The following is a 20,892-nucleotide window of genomic DNA, read 5'->3' as shown; positions in this document are numbered from 1 at the left end:
AATGAAGCATGAGAAGACCTCGACAACATCAAATATCTCACATTTTGCCACTGGATGCTTCTTGGTTTAAAGTTACTTTCAGTGCAACAGTAAAAACAGAATGCCTGACCTTTTTAAATTCTTTAAACAGCTTTTATGATTATGAGGGAATGACTTTCTTTTAATTCTCGAAGAACGTAATCAGAAATTTTTTTATCAACCAAATTCCTGAAAATCAGTTTTAGTGGCGTCAAACTTGTAGATTTAATGTGCATATGTTCCTTTTAGAAAATACGAGTTTCCACGACAGTAAAAGCGGTAAATTTGTTTATCTGGAGGATAATGAACATGAACTCCTTGCTTTGGATTTGATAAAAAACAGCCGTTCCGATTATTAAATAAAAATTCATATATCGTGGTTAAAATTACTTTTCTTAAGAATTATTGCTCTCTGTACACAGCACATACCGTAAACACCTATTTCCTTTTTTGATAACAATAAATACAACTGGTAAACTGAAAACCACGATTCGGAAACGAAAATTACATCCGTGCAGGCATCAAATCAAGAGCGGCGCTGCATGCACGTAATTTCGAGATTTGAGGTAATTGCAGGCTGACAGACGGAAGAGCGCAGTGTAATGAGAAAAGTGCACACAACACACACTGCGAGTGTGTCTGAAAATTCCCGGCGCTCACACGCGCGTTTTGACAAATAATTGGCCTCGGCCGCGGGTCGGAGACCCCGCGAGCGGGAATCTGGAGCTGACCTTGGGTGCCGGACCGGCGTGTTAGGGTGCATTCAACTAGTGTGGCAGACCTTGGTGGGCCGCCGCATTAGGCCAAACGCACATGCACACGACGAGCGAGCGCTGCCTGCGCTCCGGCGGCCGAGAAAGAGAGTGCATTCAACTCAAAAATCAAGGCGCGCGCAAAAACGTGAAAAACACACACATACACACACTCGCAAGAGCAGAGGAATAATACTAAAAAAAACGCGGGAGAGCGAAACCTGCAGACCTTGGATGGCCACAATGTGCACAGCTTTGAGCTTTAATTTGAGAGAGCGTTCAACCTAGTAGCGAAATGCACCTCTTTTTCTCTTCCCGCTCCGCTATAATAAGAGCTGCTCGCTCTGCATTTTTCATTAATTGGCCTTCACCTTGCTCGCGCCGGCCGCCAGCGAAATGTTCGGACGCCCGCCAACAATCTCGTGCAATTTGGTTGCATCGGGTCATCGCCGAGAGTCGACTAGCGTGTTTGTATTATTTCAGAGCCACGTAATGAAATTGAAAGCAAATAACCTCCACAATCACGTAGCAAAATAATAATTAAATATACAACACGAAGACACGAAAGCTAAAAGGGATTAGATCTCATTTAAAAATGTGTTTAACATCAAACTGTCTATCTAAAGAGAAAAAATACGAATTTTTACACGGAATATTTTGTAATTTCGAAACTTTACTTGATCGTTGTGGATAGCTTGGAGCAACAAAATCGACCACATCAAATAAATGCAGTTTTAGTGAATGCGCAACTGTTGGGACCTAAGATTTTTGGTTGTCTCGCTATTTTTACTACGACGGCCTTGAAACAAAAGAGACTTTTTATTCTTAGCTTCTAACCATCTTAGATTTACATAAAATGCACACCGCGTTCAACTCGATATGATCACCCAGATAGCTGAAGCAGTCAAAGATGCCAACACCAACAAAAAACGGAAAATTAGTAAATTAAAGCTGAAAAATGATAATTTCTAATTACAAACAATCTTTTGTAGGTCTTATAGAACTTCTATTCAATGACAGAGAAAGCGGGATGAATAATCAGATTAAATTTGAGCCATTCTTAATTGTATGCATGCCTAATTAGTCGTGTCGTTTGCTTTTCTGACAGATCAACTGATAATTTAAGATCGTGCCAATTTTAACGAAAGCTTAAAGTGTTTGACCTTTTTTCATGACATAGTTCTCCAGTTGCATGAATAGAAGCAAAAATATAAAACTTATTTCCAGCTAATTTTCTCGAATATTTCCTTCATTTCAATCCAAAAACAAATATTTTGAGACGGGTTACTTTATAATGTTTGTCCACTTTTCTGGACTGAAAAACTATTTTGAGACCTTAAACGAAAAATTTTTAAACAATAAAATACGACATCTAAGTCCAACCTTTGAAGGTAGTAAATTAATTTCAATAAAAATGACTTGATTTTAATTAAATTTTAAGAAATGAAAGAAATTGGTCAGTGCACTGCAAAAAGTAAACAGATCGATAAACCGTCGTCCTGGTCTAACAAAAAATTAATTAGTTGGTAGATTAAGGAAGGGAAAAATATTTTGACGCGTAAAATTACTAACAATAAGCATAACCAAACAAACAATTTTCGCCAGCTTCAATCTGCTTTATAAATACTGCACGACGCGATGATCTTTATTATGTATTTCCAGGGCGTTGTCATCCAGACTATTGAGATAATGATAGTAATTGTTGTGTAGCTAGAAAAATTGTTATCTAAACAATTCGATCTTAATATCTGACTATTGATTTTCTATACCGTATTTCATATCAGGAGAGGTTCACTTTTTCCACGCACGTTTTGAAATGCAAATAAATATTTTGCAATGCGCTGCACCCAGCATGAGCAAGAAATCTCGTCCTTCAGTAGTGAATGATGCCTTTCAATTGTTTGTTAGATGGAATGACGAATAAACGCAAAGAATTTCAACTCACACACCAGTAGCACGTTCTCAGGCAAAAATAGTAGGAGATATTCATACAACTTATATATGTATGGGGCAAAATAGCCCTGCAGAACCATAATAAAGATTACTTTGAAACTAAAATAAAATGCAACATAACGAATGTATTTTTATTTTCTGAATAATTAAATCTCGCTGAATGTCAAAATTTGCTCACAACCACGATATTTTGGTCTGCTCGTGCCAACGCAAAAATAAACCCCTTACTGCTTCAGCTTCCACTTGGTATATCAGATTTTGCATTTTTATTTTGGTTCCTACCAAAATAGGAGCATCAATAAGTCGTGGTAAAAAATAATTCTGGCGTTAAAAGCATCCGAAAGACTGCTTTTAAAAGCATAATCGAATAGCAGTTGGCTCCTCTGCAAATCAAATGAATAGAAAGCCTCTGACTTTGCACACGTCAAAGGTGAAAAGCTGCGGCAACAACAAATCACTCGTTTAAGAGCCTTTTGTTGTTGGCAAATAGGCGCACGCTAGAGCGAGCGGAATTGCCATTTTCTGGTTTTGCACTTGCACTGCTGCAGCTCGCTGCAGTTATGCGATGGACGCGAAATGCAGCGTCGGGATAAAATTTAACTGGCTGGTTAAGTTGTCGAGTGGCGCGTAGTAAAATGATCCTGCGGATCGCGTTTTCCGGCGAGCGATTCTGCGTACTGCTTTTGCACAAATATTGAGTCCCGAGATGCATGCGGCTAGAATATGTAATTATAATTCGTCGGAAGCCTGCCTGCCTGCAGCGTCGAGTTCCTGCCGCAGTTTGCTACCAGACTATTGGGGATAAATCAACCTAGCGGTGCGTGCTGTTTTAATTAATTCACAATGAACCAACGTCGATGCAGTGCTTTTTCGTACATAAGAATTTGATGCAGCAGCAGGTTTCGCAGCTGAAGTTGGAATTTTTGAATCTTCAACTGGTAAAATTCATTTCATAATTGGGAAGATTCGCAGCGCATAATATGTCTCTGCGAATTCTGTCGCATCAGCAAATGTTGGAATCAGACGTTAAATAAATATGATTATTTATCCGATATTTTAGCAGCTCACGAACGTCTAAATAAATTCAACATTTTCCTAAATATCTTTGAGTAATTTTAGATAAAACCTATCGTTCAAAAAATCCCCACCAATCCATTACGAATTCAGCGAATTTATAATTTTCCAGAGTTCTTTCACGAAACCAAGCATGCAATTTTTTCTCTCGAATCTTCGCAAATGCTATTAAAGACAGACATGTTTTCAACTTCTCGCGTTCGAAGGAAACAAATTGCAGCAAGGATTCATTGATGCGTAACAAATAACTAATAGCATTACGACACAAGAGCTGACCTTGAAAAACTTTGAAAAGAAAGTTAATGGGGTTACGCAAGTATTTTGAGAGTGATCTTGCTCACACACAGAATGCCAAATAATACTCCTTCGTGACTTGGCTGTTGCAGTTAATCGCCTTTTGTAATTATTACCGACACATTTTCCCAGCCGAGATGCCTTGGACATGCGTTCGCTCTGATATGGTTTCAGAAAATTCTTCCTTGACCTAGGACACGGAAAATGAGAATTCCCTATTCCCAGCTCAATCCGCACTCACGGCGCGATTGGCACGCGCGACGGCAGGAAAATCGAAATCTGTGGGCATGTGTGTGTCTTACTTGAAGGTGGAGAGCTCCCTGCCGCATTCAAGGCCCTTTACTAGTTGGGCCATTTTTACTCGACTAGCCTGGCAAACCGTGACAAACGGGCGTGTAAACTGGCTGATTTAAAGTGCATTTTACCTTCTAACTCTTCGCATATAAATATATAAATACGTGTGTGCATAAAGTATAATTCCCCTGCTCGCGCGCGCACAGTTGTTTTATGCAACGACGTCTCTATAATAGTTTACAATCGCCACGCCGCGGGAATATTAAGTGCACACACACACACCGTCGCGCTGTTGCTGCTGCTGATGGCTGGGGATGTGCTGTTTAATTGAAAAACGTCTCGATGGCGGCACGTCAATCTGTGCAAATTTATTTCTGGCGCTGTGACGAGCCAACCGTGCGAAATGTCAAACTGGAATTAACGAACCGGGAAGTGTGCATCGCAGTACACGAACAGTTTTGCATAATTTATGCGGCAGATTTAATTTGCTCGAGAATTTTCATTGAATAATGATTTGCACCGACCAATGAGAGCTCAGTATTTCGTTTCATGTTTCCTGGTTGGAAATTCGCACTTGGGAAATGGTTTCAAAGCGTTTATCTGTTCACAATTATAGACGCAAAAAAATTTTTGAACTGTTTACAATAGCCACTTTTTTGCAGCTAAAACTTTTATGGGTCTTTCCGAATCATCTTTTCTTTGTTTTAAGATGGATATTGTAAAAATATCGATTTTGTCGGTGGAAATCAAAGTTACATTTACCGGTCACTTGATTTATTTGTTTGAACATTTTATTTTAGTGACTTTGCCGTAAAAATTCGAAAGATGTATTTTTTTCTTGAGCCAAGAATTTTATAAAATGTTCTGTTTTGAAACTTAAAACAAGACCCTCTTCCAAAATTTAACCCGAACGCTCTCCCTACCTCTAGATAATTTCAAGGCCATAAAGACTAATGAGTGAAAAAGCAACTTGCAAGAGTGACCGATAAAAATGGAAACACCCAGATAAAAAGGTACTGGTCTTGATTTAAATTTTTGAAGCAATTGACAGTTAACCTTTATCCGCTTTTATGAAAATAATAAAATAAAAATTATTAATAACACGTTTTTAATTTATTAAATATATGGAAACCCCAAGTTTTTCCAGCTCTTACAGTTAGAACAATAATAGTTTTCCAACGGCCCTAATAATCAAGTGGTATTCAAGTTACAGCAAAGCCAACAACTTCTTAATAGTACAATATTGGAATGCTCCAATGATCATTTTAAAAATTGTCTGCATAGCAAGATTTTTTAACAAATTCTTAATTTAATTTTTGAAAATATTTGGCACGTTTCGAACGGCTTAATAAATCGCTGGAACTTTCACATCAAGCAATTACGACCTCTCAACTTATTTCTCAATGAGATCGTTACTTCTTGTCAAAACGTATGATCCATGAACTCTTCTCCTGAGTCATTTTCACTATCATTATTCGTTCAAAAATGTCATGTCTCTTAGCAAATTAGAGCTTGTCTCTTTTCAATGAGATGCAATCGCTCTGGAACATCCGAAGTTTAGAAAGATTAAGTTTATTTAAAAAAATTTGCTCCGCAGTTGATTTTCAACACTCGTCAACAAATTAGTTGAAATTAGGTTGTTTTTAAAATTTCGGGGGTTGCAACCCTTAAAATCACCCTACTCAATGAAACGAGGCCACTCGATTGAACTCGACACAGTCTCAAAATAGAATATGTCGCCGGTAGCGGCGAAAAAGCATGTCAAGCCGAAACTGAAAATAGACGCGTTCAGCCGGCGTTTTGAAGCAGAAAGTGCAATATTCGTGAGGGGTCGGTCGTAGGGATTCGCCGGCGGCTGCAACAATCGATAGACGGGCGGGCCACCCACGAGCTGGGCGGGCGGGCGGGTGGGTGGGTGGGTTGCAGCCTGGTACGCATTCTGAAAATGCACGCGCTGTCCCAGTTTCGCGTTGTTTGCTTGCTTTTCCGAGCGCAGGCCAGCTTACAGCGTCTTCGGTTGCATCATCCGCGCGCGCCAGCGAGATAGAGAGGAGAGAAAAGAGGGAGCGGGTGTCGCAATTTTATTTCATACATTTTTACTGCGTGGGACCAAAGCCGACAACGCGAGAGAGCTGCAGCTCCGGCGGCGCGGTGCGGCGGGCAGGGGGAGGGGAGGCGGGCGGGCGGGCGACGCAACGAAAAATGCAGTAAGCCATGATGGCGGCCCAAGTGCACGGCAAGGGCGGGAGGGAGGGGGGCCTGCACACAAACCGTGTGTATGGTGTGTGTGGGAAATGCAAGCGGCAAGCAAAAACGAGGTCATGGGCTAGCTTTGGCTGCACACGCGCTTTGCACCGAAATGCAAGACGAAGCGGCAGGCAGCTTTTTGTGCATGTGCACGTCTTTTCGTGCCCTGGCACACTCACGCGGGAGGGGGTGGGCCCGGCCGGGGGAGGGGGGGGCGCGGATGGGGCAACGTCAAATAATGTAATGCTTGCAAGCTCGGATTAAATCTATTTTCAAGGATCGTTCCAGAAAAATAATAAGGCCGCCGCGGCGCGTGCACTCTATGCACCGCGTATGGTTGTTATTTTGTAATCTGCCAAAGTGAGTCATGTGCGCTAACCCACACCGCACCGGGTGACACACACACACATATACAACACACGCCGATTAGAGAGAAGGCGAAATATGGGGAATCGTACAACTGGTGGCTCGTGTGTTTGTCGATCTTGCGCTGCAGATGTATTTTAATTCGGATCAAATTGCCGTTTATGGGTCACGGTTGGTTCAGTGCCGTCTGCGTCAACGCTCGCCTCTCGCTCTATCGGGGGTTTGCTTTGACCCTCTGCAGAGTGACACAGAGGGCCAGTGACGCCGGCATTAGAAACGCAAATGCCGTGTTTTCGATTTGGTCTCTTCAGATTAGCCGACGCAGTTGGAGCATCCAAGGTCCGCCGCGGCTGGCTGTTCAATATGCATTAAATGTCAGCGGCAGTTGGTCGCAGACTGGCCAAACCCGATCGGGGAAATAGTGTGTTCAGTCTCCTCCCCTGATTCGACTGGAACCACAAATCAGATTTTAGGAGGGACAAATTTTATCTAATTAAACGTGTTTTTAATCAATTTTGAAAGGGGATCGGTACAAGTGTTCCATTTTCTGAAACTAAAGACGTGATTTCGACCGTCTTGGCATATGGTATGGTGTTTTTCAGATTTTTATTTAAATTTGGTGATGTTGTTGAATTGCCCAATTAAAAATGGGCCACTTAAAAATCCAGGTAATTGTAATTTTTGTAAAAAAAAACCTGACTACTATATATCACGATGTGTGATAAAATCCGTAACTATACAGGAGGAACCAGATTCCCCGGTGGACTGCACTCATTACTGAGCACAGAAAACATAAAAAAGAACATGACGGAACTCCCGCCATTCACCCTCTCTGTGACAAAACTCCTTTTCATTGAGTTTCGACGAGAAAATCACGAAATTTCTTTTCCATTCTTATGAATGCATGACGTTTGCATAAATTTTGCATTTCTCTTTTCTGCAAACTAAATAATAGCTTCAATCACACAAAGGATACATCATGCGTTTGTAACTCTTGTTTTCTAGCACCACAACAAAAGATGAGAAGTCCCGCAAAACTAGTCAACAAAGGGATTACATCAACGCCAATAGAAATAACTCTCATCGTCTGGATGTGACATTACTTATTATCACAGATTTCACACGTAATTCTGGAATAGCAAAATCAGCTGCTTCCTTTTCTTCCCACTTTCTGCATCGATCGCAAGGGGGAGTTGTTTTTTCAGAGCGTGTCAAATTTTCCCATTAAGAGGGCTTTATTAAATTAGGAAGTCCATACACCATCACGTGGAGCAAGAAGTGGTTGGCCAAGCTGAGCGGGCGTGTGTGCAGTGCAGTGCATGCGATAATATGATAATGGTACGTGCTCAACGGGTTGCCCACGGAGCGGCATCTGTTGCGCGAGGCGGCAAGCAGGCGGACGAGGTGGTGGCGCCCGCAGCCAACTCGATTTATTTCCCGTTTGAGATGCACACGTTCAAGTGAGAGCAAGAGCGCATTTAGCAGCCGATGCTTTTCCATTCCGCGAGGCGCCTGCTGATGCTGCTGCTGCTGCTGCTGCTGTGTGTGTGTGTGTGTGTGTGTGTGTGTGTGTGTGTGTTGTGTAACTTGTTGAAAGTAAGAGCTACGAGATGAGATGCTTTGTGCTGCACTTGTTTGCTCTCTCTCACTTGCTCGTTTTATGCATGTAGATGTGGTGCTGCACACGTTATGTACCACATATACTCTCATGCCTGTTCAACGGAAATTAACCGTACTGCTTTATGGGATTCGATTTTTCTTTTTGCCTCGCTTTGATTGTCAACAAGGCTGGAAAAATTGCCAGCACGGTACACACGGCGGGGAATATCATTGTTATGATTGAAAGCGTTGAATAAACGGTTGATGCGAACGCTGAAGAAGTGGCAATTTGTCTGTTTGAGCTCAAAATCGTGCCACAAAGCACCGGAGCTGCAGGGGTTATGCAATTTGGTGGGCACGTCCGTCAAGCAGGTTGCATACATTCGATTTATTCGGAGTGACTAAATAATCTTGCACTTGATTCAAAATGTGAGGATCAAGCTATTTATCAATGGACCAATACATTTTTTAAATTTGATAATAAAAATACTTCAAAACACAAGTTAATTGAATTAAACAAGAGCCATTATTTGCTGGTTTTCGTACCATTCCAGCATCTTTAGGTTCAAATTGGTTCTGGGCCAGCAGGGTAACTTTTCCCCATATTCAAAACCAAAAGCTCCAGGGACAAAAGTTTGCCATTGTATTAAAAAAACTGGGGAGGCGAAAAGATGGCCAAATGGGGCCCAGGCTCCTCTGCGGCCACTCAGGCCCCATGTTTTCCGATCGGTAGTGTTATTGATATCCCGTGAGCTCATAGCTCATATATATATATATATATACACACATGACGCAGGAATTATTGTAATACTTCAAGGATAAAAATTCCTAACCCCAAATTCTGCATTGTGAAATATTTACGAGAGATTCAATTGTGTCTACACAATTATTAGTTGTGTAAATATTAGGGGGAAGGGGCGAACCCTGGCAAGGCTAAATTCGGTATATATCCATCATTATCACTTGTTTTGCTTTTATCAAGTAAGTCAATTGATAGCTGCGGCAGGTGAGACAAGATACTCTGCAAGTTGTTGATTTCGTTTTGCTGGTGAGGCTGAAGGGGTGGAAATGGCTGCTTTCTAGAACATTTAATTTACCACTTTCTTCTCATTCAGAGTTGAAAAATAGAATTGAATGCTAATTTTAGACCAATTATTTTTTAGATAAAAATGTAGCCAACTAAAATCAACACACACGTTTAAAATGGAGAAAACTGACACAAAATGAACGATTCGGACGTTTCGCTGAAGAGATCTAAAAAGGCATCAGACATGAACAACACGACAAGCACTTTTGAATTTTAAAATAATATTATATATATTAATTTTCATTATATGTATTATGTAATACGTGTATTCAGAATTTAAGATTAAAATTTTCACTCTTCGAAGAGATTCCCATTTAAAATTAACATAAATTAACAGTAAAGTTCAACGTTCTACTTCAAAAGCTTAAGAATTCGAAAAACTAACACCCTAAAAAACAGAAATTTCACAGACGCCGCCTAAATAACAACACGCGACTGGTGAAAGTAAACAAGCGGCTGCGGTACGTTAGCTTCCCCTCTGACACACTAACACGGGCTCTGCTTCTTCCTCTCGGTCGGAACGCGCAGCAGATGATCCAAAAGCAGCGGGCCGAAAATAGCCGCCACCGTCCGTCCGTCAGTTGTTCAGTCGACGCTTCGAACGATGGAGCACCAATGCTACCGATGCCCCGTGTGTCTGCACTCGAGTTTCGACTCGTTGGCCGCCCTGTGGCAGGGCCTGATGAGCGTGGCCAGCCGAAGGCTGTCGTGTCCCGTGTGCCAGGAGGTGCTGCTCGGTCTCGACAAGCTCACCCTACACCTGTACGCGCACCTGCCTTCGCACCCCGCGGCCGACGCCCTGCCCGACGCGGCCGTCTTGCCCACCGTCCAGCCGCCCCCACCGCCTCCTCCACCCCTCCAGCCGCTTCCGGCACCGGTGCTGCATCCGATTCAGGTTGGGGCGTCCTGCCCTGAGCTGGACAGGGTGTTTGCCGGCGTGGTTGGTGACGTCGGTGGCAATCAGCACCAGCATAACGGTGGTGAGTGCGGGAGGAGACGATTTAAATTGATCCCATCCAAGCATCCCCAAATGTATTTTAAATTTTATTAGGGGTCTCAGCCAGCCGCGCTGCGTCGCGCCATCCGGCAAATTTTGGGTCACGTGGGCAGCCGCCAGGCGCCGTGAATCTGGCTAAGCTGCGCCAGCCGCCGGCAAAAAGAGTCAAAAATTAAAAAGTGCAGGAGAAAAAAAAATACTTCGGGCCCTTTGGACCGTTAAGCACAATAAAACTTAACGTTTAAAATATTTTCAGCCACCACCTGGCAAAAAATTCGGCTAAGCCGGTAGCCGGTCCCGCCAGTCGCCGCCATAAATCTCGCGGCTGAGAACTCTAAAATGTATATATTTAAAGGGAATTTGCTGAAAATTCTAAAAATTAGAATGCTGTTGGGAGTATTTTGAATCGGCAACTAACAGGTACACATTGTGACGTCATCACTACTCAGGGTTAAGGAGAGGAGTTGCGAACAGCCAGTCAGGAGTCACCGCAAGAAGAGAAAATGAGAGCTATGGCGCACAACAATCAATAATTGCCCCCACTATAATTTTTCCTTTGTTGGTGACCCTGACGGGGTATTTGCATCTCCTTACTCAGGGTGGCAAAGATGCATCGATTTTTGATGCGATTGTTGGGCTGCTTTTTGGATTTTCCGTTTGCTCATGCCAACTTAAACCAAACAATTGGCAAGGAACGACAATCAGGGCGTGTCCAGGACATTCGTGGTTATAAAACTGATGACGCCACAAAGTTCTGACCGCTCTCTTTTCCCAGTATCTGATGGCTAACAAGGCCACCGATTCCAAAATTTCCAACAGCACTTTTACTTTCAAATTTTTTACCCAGGACATCAAATTAGAATTTTTTTCAACACTTATGTTCTTTAAGGTAGATTAAATTTGCCTGATTCAATTAAAAAAAAAACGTTTTACTAAAATTAGTGTTAAATTATTTATGAATGTAAATAAAAACATCTTCCAGGCTGCAGTAACCAGTGCAGCGAGTGCGGCATCTCATTTTCGAGCAGCCAAATGCTGGCGACGCACACGAGCATCGTGCACCCCGTGCCACCAGCGGCCGAGAAAAAGGTGGAGCAGCCACAGCACCAATGCCACCTGTGCTCGCGCAAGTTCAAAATGAAGGGTTCGCTGATGGTGCACATGCGGTTCGTGCATGGTGGCGCGAGGAAGGACAACGGCAAGCACAAAAGGCAAAGCAGACAACAGCAGGTACCGAAATAAACCAATCCGACGCCGTTAATAATTGAAACAGCTGCACGCCGTAGTGTTTGGGAAATTGGGGCGTTACAGCTTTTGGCATGGTGGTGAAATTAGGTTGGTATCCAGAGAGATATTCTATGAAAAGGGGTTTGGAGCTCGGAAAAAATTATTTTCGAAGAGAAAGGTGCAGAATTTAATTTTTGTATGGATGTAGAAAAATTTATTGTAACCATCAAACCAATTAATTCTGGCTCATTTAAAAGTTTAAGTAATTTTTAAGGAGATTAATTACAATTACGTCTAATTCAAGTTCAACTTAAAATTTATCTTTTTAATGAAAAAAGTACTCTTAAAATAAATTTTAAATTAATATTTTAATCTCCATAGCTCCGGAATTTTTTTGTTACCGCGATCAACCCCCTAATTTAATTGTGTCACTTAAAAAAATTTCAGAATCCAAAATCCCCGCCTATGGAGGCGCCGGTGAGCAGCCCCCAGTCCTTCCCTTCGCTCGCCGACCTGAAGGAAACGTTGAGTCCCGTCGAGCCGGCATTCTCACCGGTGGCTGTGCGCTCGCCTGAAGTTTCCGCACACAAAGCACAAGAGTCGTCGACGGCGCCGGTGGAGAAGGAAGCGGCCAACAGTCAGCAGCAGTGGAATCAACTCGTGTCTTCGTGTCTCAACGAGAACTTCAAGTGGGACAATAAACAGTGGGAGTGCGAAGTATGCGGCAAAAAGTTCACGACCAAGTACTTTCAGGTCAGATTTAATTCGATTTAATTCATCCCATGGACTAGAAACTAGAGATAAATTTAAAGCTGGCGGCACACCCCTGCAAGAGAGCGGATTAGGCTTTCCGCTCGTCATATCCACCAAGCGGGTTGCATAATCTGGCTGATCAGGATGCTTGTTGGTCTAGGAGTAGTCTAGGTTCTATCCTTGAGTGGATTTACTGCTTTTATGCAACTTTACTAAACGACCTCAAGACTTTTCCATTTTTTCGAAAACCACACCTTTAAACAACAATAGTTCTCCCTCTTCCCCCTGCACCGTAAATATGAAGAAATAGGATAATTAGGTTATTGTTTAAGTCCAATTTTTGCTGCTTTAAATAGGAATTTAATCCAATTGATCTTTTTGGATTGATAAATTATATAATTTTTGGAGCTATTTTTATTGCACTGAGTAGTAATATTCCCTGAATAATAATTAAACGACTTAATGGCTAGTAAGCAGAGCACACCCCTGCACGAGAAAATTAGGCTTTCCGCTCGTCATATCCGCCAAGCGGGTTGCATAATCCGGCCGATCAGGATGCATGCTTGTCTAGGAGTAGTCTAGGTTCTATCCTTGCGTTGATTTACTGCTTTATTCGCAACTAATTAAGACATTTCCATCTTTTCAAGATACAAACCTTTAGTTCTCCCGCCTTCTCCGTTCATATGCAGAAGTAGGATAATTAGGTTATTTGTAAAGTCCGTTTGTCGCTGCTTTGAATAGGAATTAAAGCCAATTGATCTTGCAATGATAAAGCTTTTTGGTTTGATAGATTACATAATTCTTCAAGCAAATTTTATCGCATTGGGCAGCAAAATTCTCCGAATGATAATTAAACGACTTAATGGTTACTAAGCATAACATATCTAGAAAAGATCTATTACAATTAGTTCTATCACATTTTGTGAATTTAATAAATTTGCAACCAACCTTTGGAAAAAAAACAAACGGCCGAAACAGTTGGAAATTTAATTGCTTTTCTTGAAGTAATTTTTCTTTTGAAAAGAAAAGCTAAAAAATATCAGAGAAAGTTCAGTGAAAAAATGTAAGTATTTTTTTAACATTTGACTAGTCTGTTTTGATTTGAACTTAGGAATGATAAATTAATGTATTTTTGACTAATTGTGAAAATAAACACACGGGCAATTTATTTTTAAAACAAGTATAAAAATTAAAATCGCAACAGTGATTGATACAATGATTATCTCGTTCCCAATTTTTCGTGTTAGAAGAAGCGAAATTTATCTCATTGAAAAAGCTAAAAATTAAGAAGGATGGGATTTTTGATTCGTGAATTTTTTAAAGGGAGCAATATCTTGGAGGCAAGTCGATTGGCGTTTTTTAACGACACCCAAAACACCAACCACAACATGTAATTTTAGGTGGAGAAATTCCTAGCTTCTCAAGTAGTGTTTATAAGTATTCTAATTCTAGATTAATTTCTTAAATCAACTGCTTCCAGTGAAAATGCAAGGCATAAACCCCAAACAAAATGTTATAGATCACCTAAAAAGTCCCAATTCCCCCATTTTCATGGTACTCACCGGGTTGCTGTCGGTTATTTGCAGAAGAAGCACCAGCGGCTGCACACGGGCGAGCGGCCGTACCAGTGCGGCACGTGCGGCAAGAGCTTCGCGTTCCAGCAGTCGTTCCACAAGCACCTGCTCTACCACACGAGCGCCAAGCCACACGTGTGCCAGGAGTGCGGACAAGCGTTCAAGGAGCTGTCCACGCTGCACAACCACCAGCGCATCCACACCGGCGAGCGGCCCTTCGCCTGCGAGACTTGCGGCAAGGCCTTCCGCCAGCGCGTCTCCTACCTCGTGCACCGTCGCATCCACACCGGCGCCCTGCCCTACAAGTGCACCGCCTGCAACAAATCGTTCAGATACAAGGTCTCCAAGCACTTCATTTAAAAAAAATAATATTGCGTGTCAATTAATGCCTACTTAACTACACTAAATGTATTATTCGGAATCGCTCGTTTAGAAACACAGGTTTCCACCTCATATGGAATAAAACATTCAAAAATGTTTTATCTTTCGGAATAAAACTAAAATTAAGATATAATTTCCCCGATAGCTGTAAAATATTCAAATATATCCAATTTCAGAAAAACGGCTATAAAAATCGGGGTTTTAAGAAAAATTTCCGCGCAAAGTAGTTTTTTTTCATATGAAACTTAATCCCTCAAATGTTCTCAAAGAGCACATAATATGATTTTGTGTGCAACTTTGTGAGTGGTGTTTGCGATTTTTTTACTCTCTTGCTTAGAATAAAGATAATTATCTTGCTTGAATTATTTTGACTATTTCAGCTCGAGGTCAAGATTCAGCACGTCATAATCGTTCCTATATACCAGAAGGTTGATTTCACAATATTTTCTAAAATCAAAATATATAAATTTGTTATTCAAATTATGGAGCTGAATTTCTTACTCATGAGAGAGTATACACTTGAAAATTTTCCGATATTACTTCCTTTTAAATTTAAAGAAATGACCAATGGTGAGATTTGGCCTAGATTAATGATCTTTATATATTGACAATCATTTGATCGGGTTCAGCGAGAGCTGAATTGAATATACACACAATAATATGAAAACGGTTACATTCCGAGATCAGACAAAAAGGTCATGGGAAACCCGCTAAAAATGTAACAAAATTTTGCTGATCCTCATAATGAAGACTGACACCTGGTGGGGATTCCGTTGATTTTCCCCAAAATGATTTGAAACTGTCCAACTGACCCGTCACTCTCATACAAACGATTATAATTTACGAAACATGTTAACTTTCTATGGTTAACGTTTGGTTGTTAGTTGTCCAAAACGGAATTAGTCAGAAAGGTTAGAATTTGTCTGAAATGGAAGGGGTCCTAAAGGAATTTATCACCCAAATGGATGGACATATTCAACGATTCCTGCCTGTGATCTAGTTCGCAAGAGAAGAGAACTTCTTTGGAGAGCTTGAATTTGTCTTTAAAATACTCGAGAAACATTTTAAATGGCCGGTAGTGAGTAACGTGATATTAATAAAAAAATACGCATGAGAATTTTTTTTGACAAATTTCTGTTGAATAACTTACATTAAATTTGGGTCTTTCTTACTTATTCCTTTTTAAACGTTTTGGACATCCTACGCACTCTCCTATTTCTATCGCTGTGTCAGTTTAATATCTTTCAAAGCTTGTTTTAGTATTTTTTAATTTCCGATGAAATCTTGCAAGAAACAATCTAAACCCCATTTTTCGCTGTATTTTAATGTTTCAGGTGAGTCAGCGGACGCACAAATGCATAGCACAACCACCCGGCGATTTGGTGCGGCAAAGCGACCTGGTGCAACGCTTGATTTCCAAAACAGTAGGCGCAGACACCATCAAAGACGTGGAAGCGGTGCCGCCGGTTTTGTCCACTCCTGTGGTGCAGCCTGTGCTAATACAGCAGCCCGCGGAGCCGCTGCTAACCATAAATGAGGAATCGTTACGTCAGTTGCTAGCGATTTTCCCGCCAACGTAATATTCAGTTTCAGAGGGGCTAAATGACTGAACGACATGTGATTTATCTGTATTTGCATTTTTATTTTTAAAATTAGTTGTCTGCGTTCAAAACCTTGTGTAATTTAAGTCGAAACTATGCACAATAATAAATGTGTAACTACAGTTACACCAAATCCCAAGGACGATGATTAGTTCATTTGTGCCTTTCTTCTAATGGTTGCAGACTCACCCACTCAGTTCACAAAAATACAGCCCTTACATATTCCTTCCGAAGTCAAGAAAGATAAGACAAACTTTCTTCAACACAAACATCTATCAACGGAAAAACTAGCTAAGCACTTCATGAGTTGACCTGGTGATGCTCCTCCTTCAGCGACACGATTTGGACGAAGGTGCCGCCATCCTGTTCGTGCTCTTCGCCCACTTGCTCGATTTCATCCGAGTCCGCGTTTAACTGCACTATTTGCACGTAGTTGTTGCTCTGATCGGCAAGACTCTCGGCCGTTTCATCGGCACTTGGCAGCTTTACTGTGGCATCTAAGTCGTCCGTGATTAACTGGTGCTGCGGATTGTCTCTGTGCCGGGAAATGTGGTTCAAGAGGTACTGTCTCACAGCAAAGCTCTTCCCGCACTTGTCGCATCTGGAGCAAATTTTTTTAACCCAATTAATTATTCAAAGAATTTCTTGTCTTCTATGATATAATATATTATGTGGTACAATTTGAAATTAAAAAGGTCTAGATAAAAAACATTTTAGCGAAAGTTTAAATATATATTATTAAAAATATAATTAATTGCAACCCCTTGCAGTCTCTCTTTTTCATTAAAAAGGAAACGTTGTGGACCTTCCGCCCCTAGCATGTGTACATTTTTTGTATAAACCTGGTAAACTTTTGTAATTTAATTGTGAACCACCAATCAAAGCATTATTTCCAATTTTCAAAGTGGATTTTTTTGAAATTTAAAAAAAATCCAAATATTGTTATATCATGGTGATTTTTGGTAAATAGATTTCCCTTCGCCGACACGAATCGATTGGTTAGTCACTTAAGGCTTTCTGAAAAACATTTGAACAAATAATTTCAACTTAAATGAGGAAATTATTGATGTTCTGTTAAAATTTTCTGTAAATGGAACATGGTTTTGGGAAGAAGCCGTAACTGGTAGAGCGATATAAAGACGTTAATTTTGAGGGAAATGTTCAGCCTTATTATTCAAGATAAAAAATTACGTAAAATTATTAAAAAACATAACAAAAATATGAAAAACAGTCAAAATCATAAAAATTACTCATCGATTGATTTTTCTTGTCAATGAGAGTCTGCATACAGAATGTCACACTGATTTGGCACAAATTAATCATATAAAAAATAATAAATAAATAAAATGCAAAATCCACATAAGACTCACTTCTTATGGTGCTAGATCAGCACCAATTTTCTTCTAATTTAATGAAAAGTCTACAATTATAAAATACTTTTTACTACGGAACATGTGTGGGGTTTCCTTGTTAATTAGCAAGCAATGGAGAGTGAAATCCAATTAAACGGAAGTAAAATAACTTAAATAATTATTTTGGTTTAAATTTTCTTACCAATATTTTTATATATCTGGATTTGAATGTTGGTAGTTCAACCATTTGACTGGTCTATTAATTTTTTTACGACAAAATGTTATAAAAATCTAAGCAAGTTCTAGAAAATGTCTATTATTTATGGATATAGATCAAAATATAGTTTCAGGAAATTAATGTAAAGACTAGCCTACTTTTTCATTGAAATCTAAACATTAGCAGTAGCAAACAAATTAGACTTCGGGACTTCGGATTTAATAAAAATAATGGTTGCTAGTTTAGTCTCGCAATTCACTGAATTCAAGATTAAAAAATAACTTAAACTCACTTGAATGGTCTCTCTGGAGTCTCGTTGGTATGTGTGGCGCGGTGCATGACGTAGTAATGTTTCATTGTAAACGTCTTACCGCACGTCTCGCACACAAATGGTCCGTTGACGCCGTGCGTTTTGCGGTGCTTCAGCAGGTTGTCCCGCCGCGAGAAGGATTTGCCGCAGACGTCACACTCGTGTTGCTTCTCTCCTGTGTGGCAGGTTGTGTGTCGGATCAGGTGCTCTTTGCGCGAGAATGTCTTCCCGCACACGCTGCACGGAAACGGCCGCTCGCCAGTGTGCAATTTGCTGTGCTGTATGAGGTGCTCTTTCCGTCTACGGAACGCCAAGCAATTATAAAATCGAACTGCAGAAATTTGAGTCAAAAAAATTTATTTCAGGTAAAAAAAATTTAAATCAGGGAGCCATATGAACAGCATTTATATGCTATTATTCTACGGTTTAACAGACGTTTGTTAAGTCTGTTTAAAAAAAAAATTATTTCTGGTTAGATTTAGAAAAACAGTTAAGATTTGTTTGTAAATGATTTTTAGCTCACTTGAACGGCCTTGAGCAGACTTCACAAATATAGCAGGCCTCGTCTGCATTATTTGACTTTAAGTTTGACAAGTTGGCTTTCACAGGTACAATGGTGACTTGGACGCCGCCACATTCATGCTCGTTGAGCAGCTGACTGTCGAAAAAGGTTTTGTTGCAGCGACTACAATGATTTGACGCCTCTGTTGTAGCCGTATCCTGCTTGTTGACTGGCGTCACTGAAACCGGGGTCACCCACACGGGCTTAATGCGCAGGAATTCGCCAATCTGGTCCATTGAGGTTCTGGGGAGGATAAAATTTAAATGAGAAATAGATTGACTCAAAACAAGAATTACCGTCCACACTCGCCATCAGTTTCGTCTGATTTGTCTCCTTTGATGAAGTTGAACTCCATTAAGAGTGTCTCGTTTTCTTCCTCTTCCCTCTGAATAATATGATTTAATTAATTTTTCTCCAAATTAAACGAGAAAGTGGTCAAAGACTTGAATAAATCATCAGTCTGCAGGACAATTTTGACGCGGAATGCTGAGAACTGATTTGTTCTCATTTAATTTATTTTATGAGCGGTCATTGCATGATTTTGTTGTCTTATAGAAAAAAATAAATAAGTGGCTAATATGCACAAATCCAATTATTCCAACACTAACCTCGTCAGAGTTCTTGACCTTATCGTCGACAATGAATTCAAACTCCTGCACAGCCTCATTGTCGACACTATGTTCCACGTCGTCTTCGACCCCAGAGTTCATTGTCTCAATGGGGTGAATTTGCACCTCGCCTACGTGCTGGACACTCTCGATTCGGGGGTTAGTCTGCTCTTCCTCTTGAATTTGCACCGTCGGAAGCACATCCTCAGCTGCCACATCTTTGATCGCTTGTGGTTCTGGTAACGACGGAGTTGTGTTTATCCGAGTGATGTTTATATCTGGTTTAACCAAAGGTTCCAGAGGCAGCTTCAGTTTCTCTCTTTTCTTTGGTACTTCTTTTACGTAGCACTAAATAACCAATCGAAGCCAGATTTAAGGAGTGTTTTTTTGTTTTTGAAATATTGAACATTTATACCTTTCCAGTCTTCCTAAACTCTTCGTTGAATTTTAACGAAGAATAATAGCTCTCCAGCATTGCTTCTGCATTGATGCATGTTTGCCGAAAATCGTAAAAACTCTCAAGCCTATGCACACAGTCCATACAGATGATATTTGGCAAGGAATCTTCTTCTATGACCTGGGAAATTTAGATTGTTTGTTAAAATCAAACAATTATTTGTTGAGTTAATAATTATTAATTAAAAAGTCTAAATCTCAAATTATGCCTAATTAATCACTTTAGAAGCTTGAAAATGGAAAAAAAACACTGAGCTTAATAAAAAGAGCCGAGAACATAGTTTCCTTGTCATAACAAATTATGGGTTAATGGCTAAATTTCTGGGAAATATATAAAATATTAACAACGTTAACTACATAATAATAAACAAATTCAAGATTTAGAGTAAAGTGGCAAAAGGAGGTCAAAAACAGAAACTGACAAAACAAACTCAGAAACTCAGGTCAAAGCTCTTGACCCTGGTAAGAAAATTAATGTGAAGGGACTTAAAACATAAAATGAAATCCACAACTTTATAAAAATAAAAAGGAAAAGGGTTCCTCCCTCACACCCTATTCGGCGGGAACGCCGAGGGAAATGCGGGGAGGGGCGGGTCACCCTGGCGATAAAACGCACCTGGAGGGGCAGGCAGTTCTGAATTTTGTTGATCAACTGCCGGCGCTGGCCCTCCTCCCTGAAGATGTGCACCTTAACGCCCTCGCTGGAGGTGCAGAGGCGGCAGAGCTCGTAGTAGTTAGCCCTTCTGTAGCCGGCGGCCATCGTCCCCCCGGATCGATACGCGCTGCCACTACTTCTCCTCCAGCTGACCTGCAACCTTCGACCTGCCCCCTAACGAGCCACCACCCTGGCAACTGGCGCTGCGGTTCGGCGCCCTCGCCCCTCCTGGCCACGTGACGCACAATTCACCCGCCGATTTCTGCCGATTCGACGGCCGAAAAGCGCCAAGGCTCGGCACAACAAAGCGCTCACTCGGTTGTTTTGTTTGCAGCGTGCTGCCGGTTTAACCGGTTTTCTAACTCGGTGGTTCGGTTTAATTTGGTCGTTTGTTTGGCATTGTAGTTTAAAAACCGGTACTTGTACCGGTGTCAGTATGTGTAACCAAAACCGAGGTGGCAGCACCGGCGCTTTAGATATATGTAAATATTTTTTATACTACACATACATAACAT

General features: G+C 40.9%; 2 protein-coding genes across 3 annotated transcripts; one reads left to right on the top strand and one right to left on the bottom strand.

Moving 5' to 3' along the window:
• The first annotated feature begins 8,555 nt into the window (after positions 1-8,555).
• LOC135945449 (zinc finger protein 551-like) lies at positions 8,556-16,356 on the top strand. Of its 2 annotated transcripts, XM_065493147.1 has the most exons (6): positions 8,579-8,594; positions 10,095-10,664; positions 11,664-11,911; positions 12,356-12,661; positions 14,248-14,574; positions 15,951-16,356. In XM_065493147.1, the coding sequence occupies exons 2-6, from the start codon at positions 10,289-10,291 to the stop codon at positions 16,194-16,196; spliced, it is 1,503 nt and encodes a 500-aa protein (XP_065349219.1). In that variant the 5' UTR covers positions 8,579-8,594; positions 10,095-10,288; the 3' UTR covers positions 16,197-16,356. The 2 variants fall into 2 exon arrangements, with proteins under 2 accessions (XP_065349218.1, XP_065349219.1); XM_065493146.1 differs by having other exon boundaries at positions 8,556-10,664.
• LOC135945448 (putative zinc finger protein 286B) lies at positions 16,238-20,736 on the bottom strand. Its single transcript, XM_065493145.1, has 7 exons — positions 20,339-20,736; positions 19,682-19,843; positions 19,267-19,614; positions 18,955-19,043; positions 18,620-18,901; positions 18,079-18,396; positions 16,238-16,818 (listed from the first exon to the last, which is right to left on the bottom strand). Exons 1-7 carry the CDS (start codon positions 20,480-20,482, stop codon positions 16,518-16,520), a joined length of 1,644 nt encoding a protein of 547 aa, XP_065349217.1. The 5' UTR covers positions 20,483-20,736; the 3' UTR covers positions 16,238-16,517.
• Between the last annotated feature and the right edge of the window lie 156 nt (positions 20,737-20,892).

Source organism: Cloeon dipterum, chromosome X (assembly GCF_949628265.1).
Source record: "Cloeon dipterum chromosome X, ieCloDipt1.1, whole genome shotgun sequence".
NCBI classification, from domain to species: Eukaryota; Metazoa; Arthropoda; class Insecta; order Ephemeroptera; family Baetidae; genus Cloeon; species Cloeon dipterum.
This window is presented reverse-complemented; position numbering and strand designations above follow the sequence as displayed.